The following is an 18,911-nucleotide window of genomic DNA, read 5'->3' on the forward strand; positions in this document are numbered from 1 at the left end:
ATATTCCTTATGTATTAATTTCAATTTGAATTTTAAATAAAAAATTTTCATAAATATATGTAAATATTAATTAAGTCTAGTAAGATACATGATAATATATTTATCTGTTTCCCTTGTGTGTTTCTCTTTCTCACGCGCTCATCTCTAGCCTAGAGCAGTAGACCTGATCAGGCCGCGTTCAGTGTTTTGTCTTGTGGTTTTTTGTCGCTATCAGGATTCACATTTTATGCAATTGTTTCCATAGAAAGAATGCCATGTATAAATACACACACAACACACTGAAAACACAACAACAACAGCCAGACAAGTAGCTCTTAACTTGGCTTGGACTTGAAGTTGGAGTTGCAGTTGCAGTTGGAATTGAAGTTGGTAAGCAGTCGGTGCAGAGCTCGGAACGTGGTGTCGTATCTGGCCAGTCGTGATCAATGTTGGGCCCATGCAGAGTACTCGTTTAGACCAGACTCTAGACCAAGTCACAACAGATCACTGAATAAAAATATATATAAAAAAAAAAATGCGACGCCAATGTAAAGCAGCAAATGTTGAAAACGTTGAAATGTTGACAAGGCGCTCGGCGACAACGATTAAAATCTCTGGGGAACCCAAAAGAACGCCAAAGAACAAGCCAAAAGAGCAACAAAGACAGAGAGAGAGAAAGAGAATGCGAGATAGATCTAGAAATGTTACATTTGCGCTGCAACTGCAAAAAAAACAGAGAAATAAATGTATTTCTTTTTTTTTTTGTAAATTACAATGCAATTTTTATACCACACAAAAGGTTTTTCCTGCCACTTGGCCATTAAGCACTTTACATTCAATGTGGCAAGATCAAAGTGGGCGCAATTTATGGCCGCAGATACAAAGATACGCTACCGAATCGGGCTTAGATGCGGGCAGAGGGAAGAGGCAAGTTGGTGTTATATTCGAGATGCTCTTGTGACTTCATAAACGTGTGATAATATTTTCAGAATATTTCTAAATAAGTATTCAAAATTTTGAATAATTAACTAAATAGTTTCATCATTTTTATACACAATAAATATACGAGATATTTAGTTTAATAGTCGATTACGACTTATTAAAACTATAGTTCTTTCCTTTTCTTTTTAAAATGTTTCGACTACTTTGAAATAATTTGTCTCTTATTTCAATTAAAAGTTTAAGTTTTTCTTATTTTTTTTGTTGAAAATTCTTTACAATTGCCTTGTTTTTAATTCTGAGCTTTAATTTTTGTATGAGATATTTATATATATATCCAGTATTTTCTCTTTATACGTATCATCAACATCTTTCCATTTGTAAAAAATTGCTTATGTATATTTTAATTATAGTATTTTTTTTACATTATATCTTTAATATAGTTAATTATTTTTTTTTATATTAAAATATTTTTAAATATTTCAAATTTTCATTATAACTCAAGTAGCATTTATTTTTCTTGCTACTATTTTAATTATAGTATTTTTTTTTTTCATTTTATCTTTAATATAATTATTTATTTTTTTTATATTAAAATATTTTTAAGTATTTCAAATTTTGTTTCATTATAACATTTATTTTTCTTGCTACTTTCTTTCATTCTTCGTTTGCGATATTTAAAATATATTGTATATGGAGTATAACATCGTACCTATCAAACTCTTAACATTAAAAACAAATCCGTACTTTTTGCAGCTCCTTTTATTTGCAATCCATTCACTTGACTTTTTCTCATAGTTTTTTGTTCAAAATACATATATATTTTTTTGGCTGATATTATCGTGATAATTCGTGTCCCATTTACTTGTAAACTCCACACGCAGGCGTGCCCGTCTCTTTGGTGGTTACTGTGGTTGCGGTGGTTACAGTGTTTGCGGTGGTTACTGTGGTGGTTCAGTTGCCGAAGCAGGTTATACAATTTTAGATTTGCGCTTTTCCAGTTTGCCAGCGACGAGTCTTTGACTCAATGAGTTTGCATGTTTGACCCAAATACGAAAGGCAATAGGAGTGAGTAATAAATAGAGAGAGAGAGAGAGAGAGAGAGAGAGAGAGATTGAGAGAAGAATTATGAATTTCAGATGCAAATAGAAGTTCATAAAGTTCGCATATCATAACAAATGAATAGATATGAATACTTGACATATCAGTCAAAATATGAATAGTCTATGGGTGAAAGTGAATATGTGAGTGTTTGAATAACAAGTGTGAATGAGAGTGTGGTATTTATGTCTACGCTAAGCAACAGTAGTCAGGTTAATAATATGCACAAATAGGCCTAGAGAATGAGGGAAGATAGTTAGACCTCTAAATATATATACTATGTATAAAGATAGTATATATTATTATATATATGCCATACTTATCTGTACTATGCTTTGCACCTTTTGCTGTTGCATGTTTTCCGTCATTTGCTTTGCGCGTTTTCTTCTTCTGTCTTTTGTTTCGGCATCGACGTGCGAACTAGGTTAGTTTTCTATATATATACATATCTATATATATAGAAAGACAATGATACTATAACTACTTATGTTTGTAACTACAAGTATTAAATTATTGTACAACTACAAATAACAAAAAATTCGCACGATTCGCAACTCAAACAACAACAACAGAAATAACGCATAGTAATTATTATAATAATTATAATTTCACATTATTTTCTTTTATGAATGAAATGGGATTTTTGAATGAGTTTGCTTTCAGCTTTATTCCAATCTCTTCTGGCAGATTAAGCGAATCCAGAGATAATACTCTCTACGTAACCTGACAACAGTAAATAAATATGAACAGCGATAAGAATCTCTCTCTCTCTCTCTCTCTGGAAAGAGATAACAACAGTGAAGCAGCTGTGATTAAGTCACAGTTATACAATCTTTAAAAAGAGCTCAGCTTGTACATATTTCAATATAAGAGAACTTTAACTAGTAGAGATTGGTAATATTTAAAATTAAAAATTGAAATTTATCAATAGAAATATTTATAATATAAATATTTAACATTAAAAATAAAATTGTTACAGATTATAAGCGCAAAATTGTTTGTTAAAAAGCTATATTCGCTAAGCATTCAACGTGCTGTTTACTTGAACTAGTTGCGAACTATAAGCTTAAAACATTTTGAAATGTCAGACAAGCCTTGTTTGTTATTAGAACGAGGTTCCCATGCCAATAATTCTATGTGTAAACTCATCTATTACATTTTACAGCCCTTGATTGCAGCCAACTTCAAGTGGCACGCCCTTTTCGTATGCATAACAGCCACGCCCATAAGCTTCCTGTTGAAAACACATTTTAAAGCTTGTAACTTGGCCAAGAGGCCGCAACTAAAAACAGTCAAAGCCAAAAAAGAACACAAACAATAACAATACCAACTAAAAAAGTGAACATGGAGGTCAGGCAAAAGGTTAAACTGACAAGATTGACAAGCGACACGAGAGAAGAGTGTTGGGAAAGGGCAGAGGGAAGGGGAACGGGTTGGTTGACGTGTTGGGAACCTTTTTGGGGGCACAGTCTCTAAAAAAAAGACCGTCTGATAATTGCGGTGTTGCATGTTTGCGCTTCGGTTTCAACTTTGATATTACTAGGGAGGGAATTAGAGTAGGAAGGAGAATGGGGGGGAGTATTACCTAAAACTAGTTGAGGGTGTGTTACCAAGTTGCATTGGCCAACTCGCTCCATATACACACATTCTCATTTAATGGATATGCAAAACTACTGCGGAGAATTCCCCTTTGATATTTCCCTCAAATCGCAAGTTGAGCAAATCTTTATGCACTTACACCAATGCACATTCCCATTCTTCCCATTCCATTTGATATTATTGTTGTTGTTGTTGCTGTTGCTCTTCTGGTCTTTTGCTAATTGCATGGGAAACTTCACACAGGCCCTAAGTTCATAATTTATATGTATATGCTGTTTGTGTCCCTCCTTAGAAGTCTCAGGGTCGTTAAATTCAGCTTCTTCTTCTTGTCTTTTTTTCTACTCCCCAGCTGGCATAATTAGAGCTTTGCTAAAAGGTATTACAACTCTGTGACAATGTTTAATTGAACTGTCAGCAGACAGTCACGACTCTTCAATGGAGATGACTACTATTTATTTATAGTTTCGATGGTAAATAAGATGGTAAAGGCCAAACTATGATCAAAATCGCATTTTGGTTCAAAATCGGTTTAGTTTTGAGAAAGTTATGACAGTTTGAAGTTTGGAAAAACTTTAAACTCAGAATTAAATTAAAAGTGTTGATGTATACTAATTAGGGCACCAGGAGTTGATTAAAAGTGGAAACTCGAGATTTTAAATTTAAAAATAAAATATTTTTCCCGAAAAGTCAAAGTCAGATACATGAAATTTTCTTCAAAAATAGCGAAAATTAAAAATTTTTAAAGTTAATAATTTGTATATGCAAAATCAATTTAGAGACTAAATAATGCTCAAAATGACATTCCTCTTGAAAATCGGATAAGTTTTGATAAAGTTATGCAAGTTTCAATCCTGGTAAACTACGGACTGACAACTTTACAAGTCAATTTTTTTGTCAGTTTCGGCATGATTTTTTACAGGAAAATGAAGTCTCTCAAAATCAAATTTAAAGTGTCGATTTATACTAATTAGGGCACCAGGAGTTGATTAAAAGTGAAAACTCGAGATTTTAAATTTTGAAAAAAATATTTTTCCCGAAAAGTCAAAGGGGGGAGTACATGAAATTTTCTGAAAAAATAGCGAAAATAAAAAATATCTTAAAGCTAATAAATAAATAAATAATGATCAAAATGACATTCAGCTTGAAAAACCATTGAACTAGCAACATTACAAGTTAAATTTTGATGTCTTGTTTGCAAGACTCAAAGAATAGATTGCAGTCTATAAATAAGTAAAATAAACAAATTAATATTTTGCTTAAGCCTTGTAAACTTGGTCAAGTAGTAAGATATTTCTAGGGTATCTAAACGTCTTGAAACTCGATCTGCATAAGTGTAAGCTGAATCTGCTTGTTCATTTGCGCATTAATTATGTGTGGTTGTTGCAAGTTGCAAGTTCTAGCAAATGATGTAAGCCACAGTGGAAACAAGCTGCAAATGTTGTGAGCATTTAGCTGCCATTTGTTACCACACACACACACACACACACACACACAGAGAGACTAACACACACACATGTCACATGTGTGTTAAGCTTTAAAAATGCCAGTCAGGCAGCTTCAACGGTGGCAACTGCAACTGGCAACAAACGGAGGCAACATTCAACATCGAATGCGCAGCTGTCACAATGTTTTATCATTTAATTTTCATAATAATAACGAAATCAAGTGGAACACAATGAGACAAACAACGGGCCTAGGAGAGACTCTGGGAGACTGTCTGCCATGAAAAGAAGCTTGAGAGAAAAGTTGGGAGGATGCAGGGGAAGAAGACGTACACCCAGAGAAAAACGGGTAGTCATCTTTGATTTTATCATATTACATTTAAATGGAAAAATTAAAATATTTGAAAAAAACTAAATATATTAAGATTAGTAAAATATACTAAAAATTAAGAGTAAAATTAAATTTATTTTAAATAAAATAAATAAAATGAAAAGTATATATATTTATATTAAATGTACAATTTAAGTGCATAAACTTCAGATTGACTTATTTCTTACCTATAAATTGTTCAAGTGTAAATAATAAAATTGCCAAGCATTTTTCTCCGGGTGTAGACGTAATCCGCCTTTGAGTTTTTTGTGGCTTTTGCGACAGACGCGTGGGCGATCAGCTTTTGTGATGATCGAGTTTAGACTGGGGGCATGAAAAGTGGGAAGCAGAGGGGAAATGATAGAGAGGATAGAGAGGGGGCTGAAGAGTGTCTTGAGTTCAGTGGCAGCCACAAAAAATAACGCAATCCATTTTTTGTCGTCAGCTGCAAATTGTTATTTAACAGCGTCTTCAGATTTATCTTGTCTTGTATTTTATTTTGGTGTCTTAACACTTTTGGCAAGTGTTTTGGCTTTGAAAGTGAAAGTGAACAATAGCAGCTAAAACTAACAAACAAATAATAACAAAAACAACAATAACAAGAGCATGCTGCCACTGCACTTGGCCAACTGTTGTTGTTGTTGTTGCTGCTGTTGCACCTGAACTCGAACTTCAACAAGTAAAAACCAAAACAACTAAAACAACAACAGTCAACTGTAGCGCCCAACAACAATTAGTGTTTATTTGCGCATTGTTATTGTTGTTGTTTCAGTTTCTACGAAGCGTCAACTTCAACTCCAATTAGAGTGTCAGTTTAATGAACTGACAGCGTGCAACACTTGGGGGCAACATCAGCAAAGGCTTCAAGCTGATCGTGGCAGCCCTACAGATATACAGAAACAGAGATAGAGAGAAAGATGAGGAGGAATGAGATCGAATGCGTCCTTAACCTTTGCACCATTTAATAAATACTATAATTGTTCCATTTTACTTGTTGCAGATTATGAGCGAATTGGCGGAAGTTGTTTATGCCGCTTTGGATTACAACCTGGCTGTGGACGAGGAATGCCAAATGTCCCAGGAGCTGGAAAGTCTCTTTGACTTCATGACTGCAGTTGGTAAGTTTGGGAAATTATAAAAAATAGTACTTTAATTTGAATCTGTGTGCCTATGAAATTTAAGAAATAGAATTTACGGAAAGCTAAAAAGTGTGAGCTTTGTCATAGATTGTTAAGAACTGAGTCTTTAAATAATAAATATATGATAAAATATATGAAAATAACTTTAACATGAACTTTAATGAGCTTTGTGTTAGTTTGTGGAAAAATAACCTTAAAACTGCAAATATACGGATGCAATTATTAAAAAATTATTCTAAAGTATAAATGAAATAAGGTATGTAAAATATTGTTTAAGAAAGACTTTAAGCTGTCACAAAAGCTTAGAAGTGCAAACTTTGATGAGCAGTGTAATATCTTATTAAAGATAAGCAAACAAATCTTCGATATACTTTATAGCGTGAGCTTTAAAAATATTTATATATTTTAAAATGTGAATAAATGCTACAAAAAATCTTAAGTTGGAGAAAATCACCGAACATTTCATACATCAAATGATAATGTTGCTAAAGATGACTGATTAAAGTGACTAATTTAAAAAAAGGGATTTTCAGTGACATAATATTTCAATAAGAATTTCAATTTGTTTAGTTTACAAATAAAGCTTGACTCTTTACATAATACATTTTATTTATAATAAAGAACTATCAACCTTTGAACTTGTTGACTAATTGATATTCTACAAATCTTTTCAAATGTAAAAATTACTTGAGCTTAGCTTGATTCATTGTTAAACAATAACAAATTCCTTTTACTAGAGGCATTCGCTCAGCTTCCATAAATAAAGACTTTATCAGGAAAGTAGGGCCCTTGCAGTAGGTCCACAATCAGCGCAAGGTCATGAAGTGATTCATGATGCAGGCTTAAAAAAAATAATATAAAAAATGTGATTTACATGTACAAAATATATTGTGTAAATCAGCATTTGGGTTAGATTAAACAATTCATCATACTTAAAATAAAAATAAACATAATTGTTGGTGAAGCGATATTTGATTTATCTTATTTGTTGTTATTGCAGAAATTGACGATGATTGCATTGATGAGGGCATTGACGAGGGCGACAAGCGCTGGGACGATGAAACGGAGGAGGAACGCAACAATACCAAAGAACTGGAGCACATTATCGAGGTAAGAAAAGCCAAGTAATAAAAAAATAAAATCAAAGAAAAATCACAAAAAGAAACCAACCCAATAAAATTTAACAACTCTTGACATTTTCCTTGGCATTTCGACATTTTGGCAGGCCGATGATAAATTGCGAAAACACGAATGCAAATTGAATCAAATCAAAGTTTTACCTTCTGAACTTTTGGCGCCATGAGTCAGTTCTTATTTGTTGTACCCTGTAATGCATAAAAATTGATTTAAAAGGATAGTAAAGAGTTTATAAAAATTAAAAAAATAAATTTTTGATTTTATTCTGATGATAAAATAATATATAATGATTAAATATGAAACTCTTTGTCCTGACTCACTCACTGATCATTGCAAAGCCCAAACCATAAGACGTAGGAAACTGAAATTTTTACACAACGTAGCTGAGTTGATTTGATTGTGCAATAAAAATTATTTTGGAATATGTATATAGTTAGAATCCGATGATGTTAACGATCTGAAGTTACTAAAAAAATGTACCATTTATTGATTACTTGAATACACTCTAAAGTTACTTTAAGTTAAGTATTTCTGGACAACATCCTAAGACAAAAGTTTATTGATTTAAAAATCACTTTACAGGGTATCCGCTAATTCAGCCGTTATCAATTGGGTTTGACTGAGTTTCAGAGGAGTGTCTTTTGTGTTTGGTTAACCTTTTGACCAGGCTTTGACTGCTCCATTTGGCATACGAGTAAATGTATCTACGAGATACGGATAGACAGTGTTGTGTTGTGTGGGAAAACTTGTTTGGCGCACTTTGGAATCAGGCAGCAGTTGCAGTTACAGTTAACCAAGTGAGGCGCACTGCTTGTTACCTGCAATTGTGTATCTTTGTATCTACGAGTATGTGTATCTCATTGCGAACTGTAGCTGTATCTATAACGCGACTAACCGCAAAAACAACGCGCACACTCAGCTCCAGGTTCTAGATTACTTACCACAAGTCAGACTCAGTCTCAGATTCAGATTTAGGCCTGACTTGACTAGACCAGATCACTTGATAGACCCGATCAGAGACTGGTAATTTTATTTTTTTTATATTGCGGCAGTGCAGATATTAAATAACCAAATTGCCATCAAGTTTGCCGCGGAATTTCGTAATAGGAAATCCATTTGAATTGCATTGATTTCACAGCTAAATGCGTTGTTGGAATGCCCCCACTCTTCACTCTTCCCCTCCTGCCCCTCTAGTTACCCGAAAAGATCACGATCATTTGATAATTTGGCATTGAGGCGTGTGATAAACAACACCGTTTTACTGACTGAGCCACCACAACCACTGTGCAACACCGTGCAACAAGTTTCTGCCCCACTGCACATTTGCTCATCATCATCTTCTTGTTGCCTCCTTTAACTTCTCCTTTTTCTCTAATGAGCCACTTTATAGAATTGACACATTACTGTCAGGCAACATTGAGCAAAATCGCGACAACAACAACAACAACAACTACCACATTTTCCACTTGCCTGACTTTTCCAACACAAATGAATTGCACAGAAAACTCGTCATCTTCTGCCTGCAAAAAAATAAATAATAAAAAACTACATTCTCACATGCCATCATTTTGCATACACTCTGAAAAATTAGCCCCAAATCAATCTAATATTGAAAATTTTTACAGAAAATAATTACAGCTGAATAAAATAATAATCAGATTTTAAACAAACTTGGTCAACATTTATAAGAGCATTAGTTTGTACTATAAACAGAAACAAGTACATTTTACGAATACTTCTAGAGTTTTGTGTAATTAAACTAGTATCTTTCGGTCTTTTACAGAATTGAATTATTATTCAAAACGTACCTAAAGTATCTCAAATAAAATCTTATTTTAAGTTATACAGAATTGAAGACAAAAAAAAGATTTTTGTCCTCAGTTTTGGGAATTTTTTGTACGAAAATTTTGATTTTTTTTCCAAGTGTAAGTTGGTGCAATGAGCAAAGTGATTGACCAGACCAACGCGGCAGACAGTTAAGTTTATTTGTTGCAGGGTTTGTTTATTGATTGTGCAAGATGGATATGGCCCAGTTAGTAGCAAACAGCTAAGTACAATAGCACAGTATTAGCACAGCTGGAGAGCGTTAATTAGCAATGCGATTGCAGCTGTAGCGGATGAGTCTATTTTGAAATCTATATTTGTAAATACAAATGTATATAGAAGTGTTAGAATCATATAAAGAAAGTTGATAGAATGATGATAAGTAGTCTTAATTAATGTAGTTATTATTCTGAAATGGGTATTTCAAATATGAAATAATAGTTGATTTAAATATTAGATGAGTTAAGTACGATTTATAAAAGATAATTAGATGAAATTATTCAACCCACAGATTGATACACTGCTAATGAAATATTAGAACAAAATATATATTTCTGCAAAAACAAAATTTAGCTGACGATCAGATCGATAAGGTCAAAAAGAAATCGATAAATAACTGGCATAACATTTAAAATAAATTGTTTATATATTAAATTGCAAAACTTAAACGATTAGATGACAAATGTTAATTTCCAGATATTTTCTGTAGATTTGGATGATTGATAATATCAGTATTTTTATTTAATTAAAATAGAGATTTAAATTAAATATTTTCATGAAAATCATGTATCTCTAACTAATTGTATCTCTTTCATTTACAGACCTGTAGAAATCATATTAAGCCCGCATTAGCTGAGAACCATTACAAAGCCGTTTGTCGCGCCTTGGTAACAGAAACAATAGAGCTGCGCATATTTCTACAACAAGTGCTTAATAAAGGTAAGACCCGATGAAAATCTATCAATTTCTTTACAAAATATTTAACTAATTGTAACTGTTTAATAGGTGGAGCTGAAAAGTTTATCAAAGCATCATCTCAAACATCTCAGACAGCACAACAGGAACTGGCGAAGCTGGGCTTCAACGACTGGGTGAGTTACTCTATGAAATATGCATTTATTATAAAGATAGGCTATAGGCTGGTACACATTTGATTGGTTTTAATTATGCAACAACTTGGGGGAAACCGCTAATGGACTTTAAAGTGGGTCTACAGTGCGATTGAGACTCCGAGACTCACGACCGATTCATTGATTGTTATTTTGGCGCACCTCTTCCAATCCAAAGCAGCACTACCATCATCATAATTATCATTAACATTAACATTATCATTGAGATCACGCGTTATGTTTTGGTGTTGAAGAGGGAAATGGATAAAGGGGCACTTTCCGCTTTAACCTCAAAAATGTAAACCATTTCACGAAATTCACTTTTAATTTTAATAATCGACATCATCCTAATGAGTTTTGACTCTTTGAGATACATTTAATGGGCGACACATTAACGCCACAAAAATTTCGATTCATATTCACTCTGGTATTCATTTCTATTCGAATTCATATTTTTTTTTTGTGTTTTTTGTTATTTTTGTGACCTTTGGGTAAGACCTAATGTCGAGGCCGTTCAGGGAATTCGCTTGTGGTTGCCATTGGACCTCAAAAAACTCATTTAGACAAACACGCAAATTGACCAAACACGCAACCAAAATTATTATTTCACGCAAAACAAAAAAAAAGAATATAAAAGAAGATGCAAAATTTTAGCAAAAATGAAAAGTATTTTGCCAATTTACACCTAAAGGTGTTTTAGTACTGTCAGAAAATTTATTATTTTTAAATTTTTATAATAAAAAATTTATAAAAAATTACCAAATGCATATTTGTACTTTTAGGGCCGGCTTTTCAATGTCTCCTTAAATTTTATAAAATAGATAAATTCAAATTTGATAAAATATCTGCTGTGTAGTTATCAAACCCCTTAAATAGACATTGAAAAACCGGCCCTTAGTATTTACTAGATTTTAGTTTTTGCATTAAGTTTGTATTATTGATTATTTAAATTTAATAATTTATTTTAGTATTTTTGGTATTTCTTACAATCGGAAAATTTCGAACCTTAAATTCACCCTGGTCAAATCGCCTTGGGAATACTACTCTCACACTAATAACATTTCGCACGTTGATAAAGAAAAACCGCAAAAAAAAATAAATAAATAGGTTCGCGTGTGCTAAACACAACATACATATAGGCTATCATACTCGTATGTTATATCACACATGCTATATATATCATAGTAAAACCACCTATCAAAACCATATAAGTAATTAAATGAATGAAATTTGCATAGCGTTGATTAAAAATAGGATAGAAAATTAAGGCGAGGTGATTTATGAAAGGCTTAAACTCAAATTCTAAATAAAAAAAAAAGAGGGAAAGAAAAATGAGGAGAAAGAGAGATAAAGAGAGAATGGTTCAACTTGTGTATATATTTTACAACAGCAAACCGACTTGACGATATGTAATTTCTAGCAATTGTCGCATTTGATTAAAAACTCGATTCTCTTATCAGTCATTGAATTGATAAGGTAGTTTTTTTCTGTTCAGTCTTATACGTTAGATCGTTTCACCTGTGTGTCTATTGTTTATAGAGTTGAAAAAAAAAACTGTTAATAGTCAGCGTTTTATCAGTTTCTCGGAAGCCAAACAGCCTTCAGAATGTCACACATTAAATAGATGTGGTTCTACAACCAAAAAAAAGTTACTCATACTACTTCTTTTTGACTCCCCCACTACTGCAGACCGGAACGAGCGGAACCCACGCGATATGCAGACTTTAAGAAACGGTTTTCGGATCTACTTTATTTTTTTCATTTTCTTCTTTTTCGTTTTGGTCTTTTTTTTTTGTTGTTGCCCTGATTTTTGAATAGCTCAAATTTTTTTGTGTTTCTTTATTATTTTGGTGTATTTCATTCTATATTTTTTTATCTTGCTTCATGCTTTGTTGCTCTTGGACTCTGGGGGGTAAATCATCAGCTCAGTTCTAGTTAGTTGGCATTGCTATTTCGGGGGGAGTACGTGCTTTCGGGATAGGAATACTCAATGTCTAGCAAAGTGCCGAGCATTGTCTGCAGTTAGTTTGATTAGGTTTCAATAATTATTATTATAATAATTAGTTTACTTTTTTTATAATAGTTGGATTACGCTACTGCATTGAAAGCAGCTTTGAAAGCACTTAAAAGCTCTGATATATTAAAATGATTTGAAATTAAATTGTCCACTAAAGACAGTGGAAAAATAATGATTTAAAATTTTGAAGCTAGGCATATTTGTTAACAATTAAAAAGAAATCATTTCAGTTAAGAAATTGAAAGCAAACTTTATGATTCTTAGTAAGTTAGATTGCTACAGATATCAATTCATGGAATAGTTGGGGCTTAGAACACAATAACACTATTCGAAAAGGACATTAAAGCTCGCAGCGAACTTACCTAATAAAGCTCCAAACTTGATGATGACTCTTTCTTATATTTAATTTTTTTTTTATTTTATTTCAAATACTTCTTCTAATTAAATCTTATTCAGTTTGAGTTAAATAGTACAAAAACTTTTTTTTTGGAAACAGTTGTAAATTACAAAAACGTTTCTATTATTAAAACTCATGATGATTTTATCTTAGGTATGTTGTGTCAAAATGTCAAGGTCGCACGTCTAACGGTTTGGCCTGTACAATGCTCAGTCAGTCAGATCAAAGAGTTTTATATATAGAGATGCATTTTTAAAAGCACATAAAAGCTGATTTAAAACAGAAAGCTTCAAGAACTGCTTGTTATAATTGTTTTTTTATTAAGATTGATTTAGTTATTTTATTTTTTATAGGAACTTTGCATACATAGCTCATGAAAGCTTTGGTATGAATAATTAAGCTAAAAGCACAGCTAAATAGCCACAATTGAAAGTTTTTCAACTGAGCACTACATAAATAGCGCTTTTTATGTGTCATATTTAGCCATAAAGCTGTCTCTGTTATTCTCTGCCTCCCTCTCCTCTCATTATCTCCCACTCACTTTTTCTTAGCCTATCGAAGCATATCAAAATTAACTGCATATTTCCCTAAACAGAGGCCTATGTATATGTGTCTCGCTTTGCTGCTTGCGATCATCATCATCATCATGATAATGATAATTATGATGATGCTGAACATCATTAGTCTCTTCATTATGAGGTATGCAAAATACATGTAGATGCCCCAAAAAAAAAAGACAAAAATTGAAAAACCGCAAGAAAGGTGAATTTTTTTTTGTGTATTTTGTGGTACGCATATGTGCGATAATTCATGCAACATGGCGAGCTTAACAACTGGCAACAAACTGTTGCAAGCGCTTCCGGAAGCTGCCACACGTTTTGCAAATGATGCGCAGTTGTTGCTATTGTTGCAAGTTGCAAGTTGTTGTTGCAGTTATTGAAGCGCAACGTTGAAGATGTTGAATGCAACATTTGTCGGCTGTTGTTATGGTTGTTGTTGTTGCTTGTGTCGATTATGCGATTGTGTCAAAAGCACCTCCCACCTTTGTGGCATTTCAACTCCCTCCCCAACCCCCCTTCGTTCTCCCCCACTTGTCTGCCACATCCCTTGCAACGGTTGCATGTTTAATGAGCTGCCTGCAAATTTATTGCCGCAAATTGATGCAGTTGTTGACAGGTACAGGAAAAGCGACATAAAAAGTGAAAATGCGAATAACTGTTGCATCTAGTTGCACTCCTCTATTTCTGTCTCTCTCTCTCTCTCTCTCTCTACTCCCCTCTCTTTTTCTTCCCATTGTGTGCTAAATAAACTTCCTGTCGATCACACACATTTTACATTACTCATACGCACTGTTTAACCTGGAAGCAAGTGTCGCTTGTATATTTAAAATATATATATATATACATATCTATGCATAGTATAATACTGTGCAGCATTTTTTACTTGACTTAATTAATGAAATTCATATTCATATTCATTTTGTAACGGCTTGAAAAGTGAAAAGTAATTGACTGCAAAACCAGCTTCAATTTCAATCAACTCGCAGCTCCGTTTGCAGCTGATTAAAGTGAACGGTGCACTGCCAATTAACTTTAGTTAGTCTCACTAAATCCCAATCCATTCGTATTGTCTTAATCTCTGCTATAAAACACAGCACGAACTGGAAATATGGAGAACGTTGCAAGTATGTTGATATAGACTCAAAACAGCATGTTTTCTATACAATTTAATGCATTTTTATATATATTTAATAATATATTGATTTTATTCATTTCATGTTATGTTGACCAAATTATCAAGCATATTAAAATTTGATGAACGGTTCTGATAGAAAATAAATTTTTTTGTGATTTATTTTTTGATGCAAAAAAAGTTATAAAAAATAAAGAACGTCTTAATTAAAACATTAAATTTTGCTGCTTTTTGTTGTGTTTTTTTCTCCCAAAAGTTGTTCTTTTGTATCAGGGTTTATAGTCGATTTTATTATCACTATATGACTGAAATAATCTTCCAATACTATCGAGAATTCTTTACAAACATGGTTACTGAATAATTTTTGAGAATATCGTAATCGATTTTAAATTGCCTACGCTTTCTGAAAGCTAATAAATAAATTTCAATATTTGTTTTAATTATATTATATTAATTTATATGAAATAAAGTTATCAATTTAAATCATATGTTTTACAACCATATTAGTATGAAATAATAAAATTATAATTTATTGTACATTATTTTAAATGATTTTGACTTTAATGTGCTGAAATAATTCACAAACAGTTTCTAACTTTTTTTGTAGTAATTATTTAACCTTCAGCTATGTAAGCTTATGCCTAACTATTCTGATCATAATCTGTAATATAATAATTTAATTACGTAAAATCGCATAACAATGTATAATAACATAGATAGTTTACAAATAGTTTATATAGAAGCAGTATAATTAATATAAAATATAGATTACATTGCAATCATCAAATGTAATCTAATCTCAGTCCTATGATCATTCTCTCTGTGTTTTATAGGCACGCTTTTGGGTTCAGGTAATCGATGAGCTGCGACGTGGAGTGCGACTGAAGAAGCGTAATTACGAGCGTACGCCCATTGAATACGAGCTGACGCCCTATGAGATACTTATGGGCGATATCAGAGCCAAGTGAGTAGAGTACCATAGAAACCACAAATACACTGACCAAAAAATAATGCTATAACATCCAGATTTTGGTCTCAAAACTGAAAATTTTTGGTGTTTAATGCGTCGAGAACATAAAATTCTTGGAGCTGGTTCTTCAATGTCTAGTTAAGGGGTTAGATAACTATAATATGTATAGAAATTAATGGTAAATTTGAAATTATATCTTTAAACAAATTTAAGGAAACATTAAAAAATAAGATCAATGCAAAATAAAATCAAAAGTTCTTATTTTATCAAGACCACAAATATACAGGGGTGCCACAGAAAGCTAAATCAACCAAAAATCTCCTAAATCTCCATATGGAGATTTTTATAGTTGTTTCAGATTTCTGTGGCTCCCCTGGTAGGTATAATATTTTTTTCTGCTTTATTCAGGTTTATATAATAATTAAAATTTTTCTAACAATTAAATTTTTGTTCTTAGATTATTTTAGTAGTAATACAATTAGTTATATTAGTAGATGATGAATGTTCTTGATTTGAGAAGTTGGTCTTTTTATCAGTGTACAACAATTTGCAACCACAATACAACAACAGCATAAATTTCTCTTTCTATTTAAATGTGTTTTTTCTACTTCTTCTTCTTATTTTTGTAACCACAACAACAAATCAGAAAGTATCAATTGCGCAAAGTGATGGTGAATGGTGATATTCCCCCTCGCGTCAAGAAGGATGCCCATGCGATGATCTTGGACTTCATCAGGTCACGGCCGCCATTGAAAAAGGTGTGTGCCGCGTTCCCAAATACCGAAACTCACTCTCTCTAACATTTCTCTCACTTTTTGCAAATTCTTTATGATTTATAAACTCATCTCTGATCTTTTGGTTAGGCCTCTGAACGTCAGCTGGGACCGCCATTGAAATTAATACCCTCACCGCGGGAACAGCTAATGGAGTCGATACGACAGGGCAAGGAACTAAAACAGATAACTCCACCAGAAACGCCAACCCTTAAAGAGAAATGTAAGTTCAAAAATACATTTTAAAAAAATTCACTTAAATTAAATTCTATTTAACATAAATATTAGCTTACTTCCAAACCTAACATAACTCGCAAGAATTCAACTTGAGATTTTAGCAAGTTTGGAAAGCATATTCAAGAAATTTTCAAGATCCACTGGATAGTATAATTTGTTGCACTTCTTAACTGTTCGACTTGTTCATTTTTGAACCAAAAATTTTGTATTTAAACAAAAATCAAGAAAAAAAAACACAAAATATTAAGTCGGAAAAGAAAATACAATGTAAAATAAATAAATGTGTGAAAGAAAGTTAGATAAAAACTGTTTATAAGATAAGATATTGATCAAATATTTGCAAAGTTCATTCTACAGGTGTGTTACATTTCAGGATTGTCATCAACTTTGCAAATTTATAAGCAGCTCAAGAGATAAAATTTTAAATATTTATCAAGTAACTGATCAACATTTATTGGCTGTGATAACGATGGAAAGAAGGGTAGAAAAAAAAACTTATACTCATCAGAGTTGTCATTAGCTTTAAACTGATCAAGAATGTATATACTTTATAGGGTCTGAGATGCCTCCTTCTCCCTGTTACATACACTCCAACAAACACAATACACCCTTTTAATTATTTTTTTAGTAACGAGTATAAAAATGGTTATTTTTACATACTTGTTTTTAATTCAAATTGTTTAGTATTTTTACCTTCTAAATTGCCAGGGCTGTCATCATTTTTATACAATAGTAGCAAAATTAATAGCAGCTTTGCGGCTAACATGTTTTAATATATAGAAAATTTTACTGAATTAATATATAAATCGAGAAAACTAGCTCTATTGCCTGATTGGAGTGTATTTTTTGAAAATTTAATTTAGCAAATTCTAAAGGGTATTCAAGGAAATTGTTATGCTTGGAAGTAGTTAGTCACACACCTTCTGTCTGCCAGGGTTGTCATCAACGTTTCCCAAAAATTTTAAATGCCAAACTGCTCATAAATTGTTGTCATTCACATACATTTTCGGCCTGTCAGCTTGGCAAAAAAAAATAATAATAAAAGAGAAGAAAAACTTGTTAGCTACGAACAAAAGTTTTCACTGCACTTGTCGGTGTCCCATTGTATGCCAGAGTTTCCCCCCTGTTCCCCTGTTTTCCTTCTGTCTGTCTATTTGTCTGTCTGTTTGCCTATCTGTCTGTCTGTGTTTGTGTTTGTTTGGCCAATTGCCGTTGCCGGCATGCGCATGCCAGCATAGATCAAAAACGGCAACAATTTCCAATCGCCAAGTCGCTGCTTGAAGGAAGCGTGCAAAAAAATTGTGACACATAAAGATAGCGACAACGATGTTAAGCAGTGTTGTCAACTTTTTAGAGAAAAAATCTAGCTGTTTCTATTGGAAAAATATCTGATAGTGAATTTGTCAACTGCCAACTTTTTATAACAACAAACATTATATATAAATATATATTATTTATTAAAAGGTTAGGTCACAAAAATAACTTTTAGCCTAACTTAATATAGGCGCCTTTGTCCTATCTATATACTTAAATCTGTTTGTCCTGACTGACTCATTGATATTTGTGCAGCTCAAACGGTAAGACTAAGAACATTGAAATTTTGACACTATATAGCTGAGACAAATATATTGTGCACGGTTCTTTGCGAATTTCCTTATAGATTAAGAATAAAATTAAGAGCAAATCACAGCTAAATATAAATATATTAAAACTAGTTATAATATAGCTAAATTTTCAACACTGATGTTGAATGCGAACCACAACGACGCGGCCAATGATAAAGATAATAATGATGATTGTCATCATGTTAATAATAATGACAACGAGTCTGCGGCTTTGGCGCTATGTTTGTTTGTCTGCTGTGGGTTATGTTTATTTTGTCAGACAGACAGTCCGACGGACTGACAGACCGAATAAGGCGCGTGTTGCATTTCCCAAGCAAATATTAAAATTTCAGAAGATACAAAAAGTGTTGCATACGCACATGTGCTCACTGTAAATAACATTATTCTGTAACAGCCTAAAAGTATGCAATACATTTTGAGAAGTTTGGAATGCCAATTCTTATAGTTTTTTATAACCAATCCAAAAAAAAACAGTTTATTCACATAGGTAACAAACTTAAACATACCGTACAATTTATTAACTAATTATCTATTGTTTTTAACTATGATTCTTTGGCATTT

At 32.5% G+C, this 18,911-nt stretch overlaps 1 protein-coding gene across 2 annotated transcripts in view; it reads left to right on the forward strand.

Moving 5' to 3' along the window:
• LOC117781399 (protein spire-like) overlaps nt 1-17,046 on the forward strand; it is a 47,562-nt gene extending 30,516 nt beyond the window's left edge. The window contains exons 3-10 of one of the 2 annotated variants that reach the window (XM_034618150.1): nt 6,431-6,548; nt 7,570-7,679; nt 10,352-10,469; nt 10,536-10,621; nt 15,579-15,709; nt 16,362-16,473; nt 16,579-16,711; nt 16,777-17,046. In XM_034618150.1, coding sequence (XP_034474041.1) covers nt 6,431-6,548; nt 7,570-7,679; nt 10,352-10,469; nt 10,536-10,621; nt 15,579-15,709; nt 16,362-16,473; nt 16,579-16,711; nt 16,777-16,793 — 825 coding nt within the window. In that variant the 3' untranslated portion in view covers nt 16,794-17,046. Of the gene's footprint in view, nt 1-6,430; nt 6,549-7,569; nt 7,680-7,794; nt 7,901-10,351; nt 10,470-10,535; nt 10,622-15,578; nt 15,710-16,361; nt 16,474-16,578; nt 16,712-16,776 lie in introns of those variants that run through there. The other variant, XM_034618151.1, reaches the window with a different exon arrangement.
• Nucleotides 17,047-18,911: the final 1,865 nt, after the last annotated feature.

The sequence above is a fragment of the Drosophila innubila genome, assembly GCF_004354385.1.
Source record: "Drosophila innubila isolate TH190305 chromosome 2L unlocalized genomic scaffold, UK_Dinn_1.0 4_B_2L, whole genome shotgun sequence".
In the NCBI taxonomy this organism is placed as follows: Eukaryota; Metazoa; Arthropoda; class Insecta; order Diptera; family Drosophilidae; genus Drosophila; species Drosophila innubila.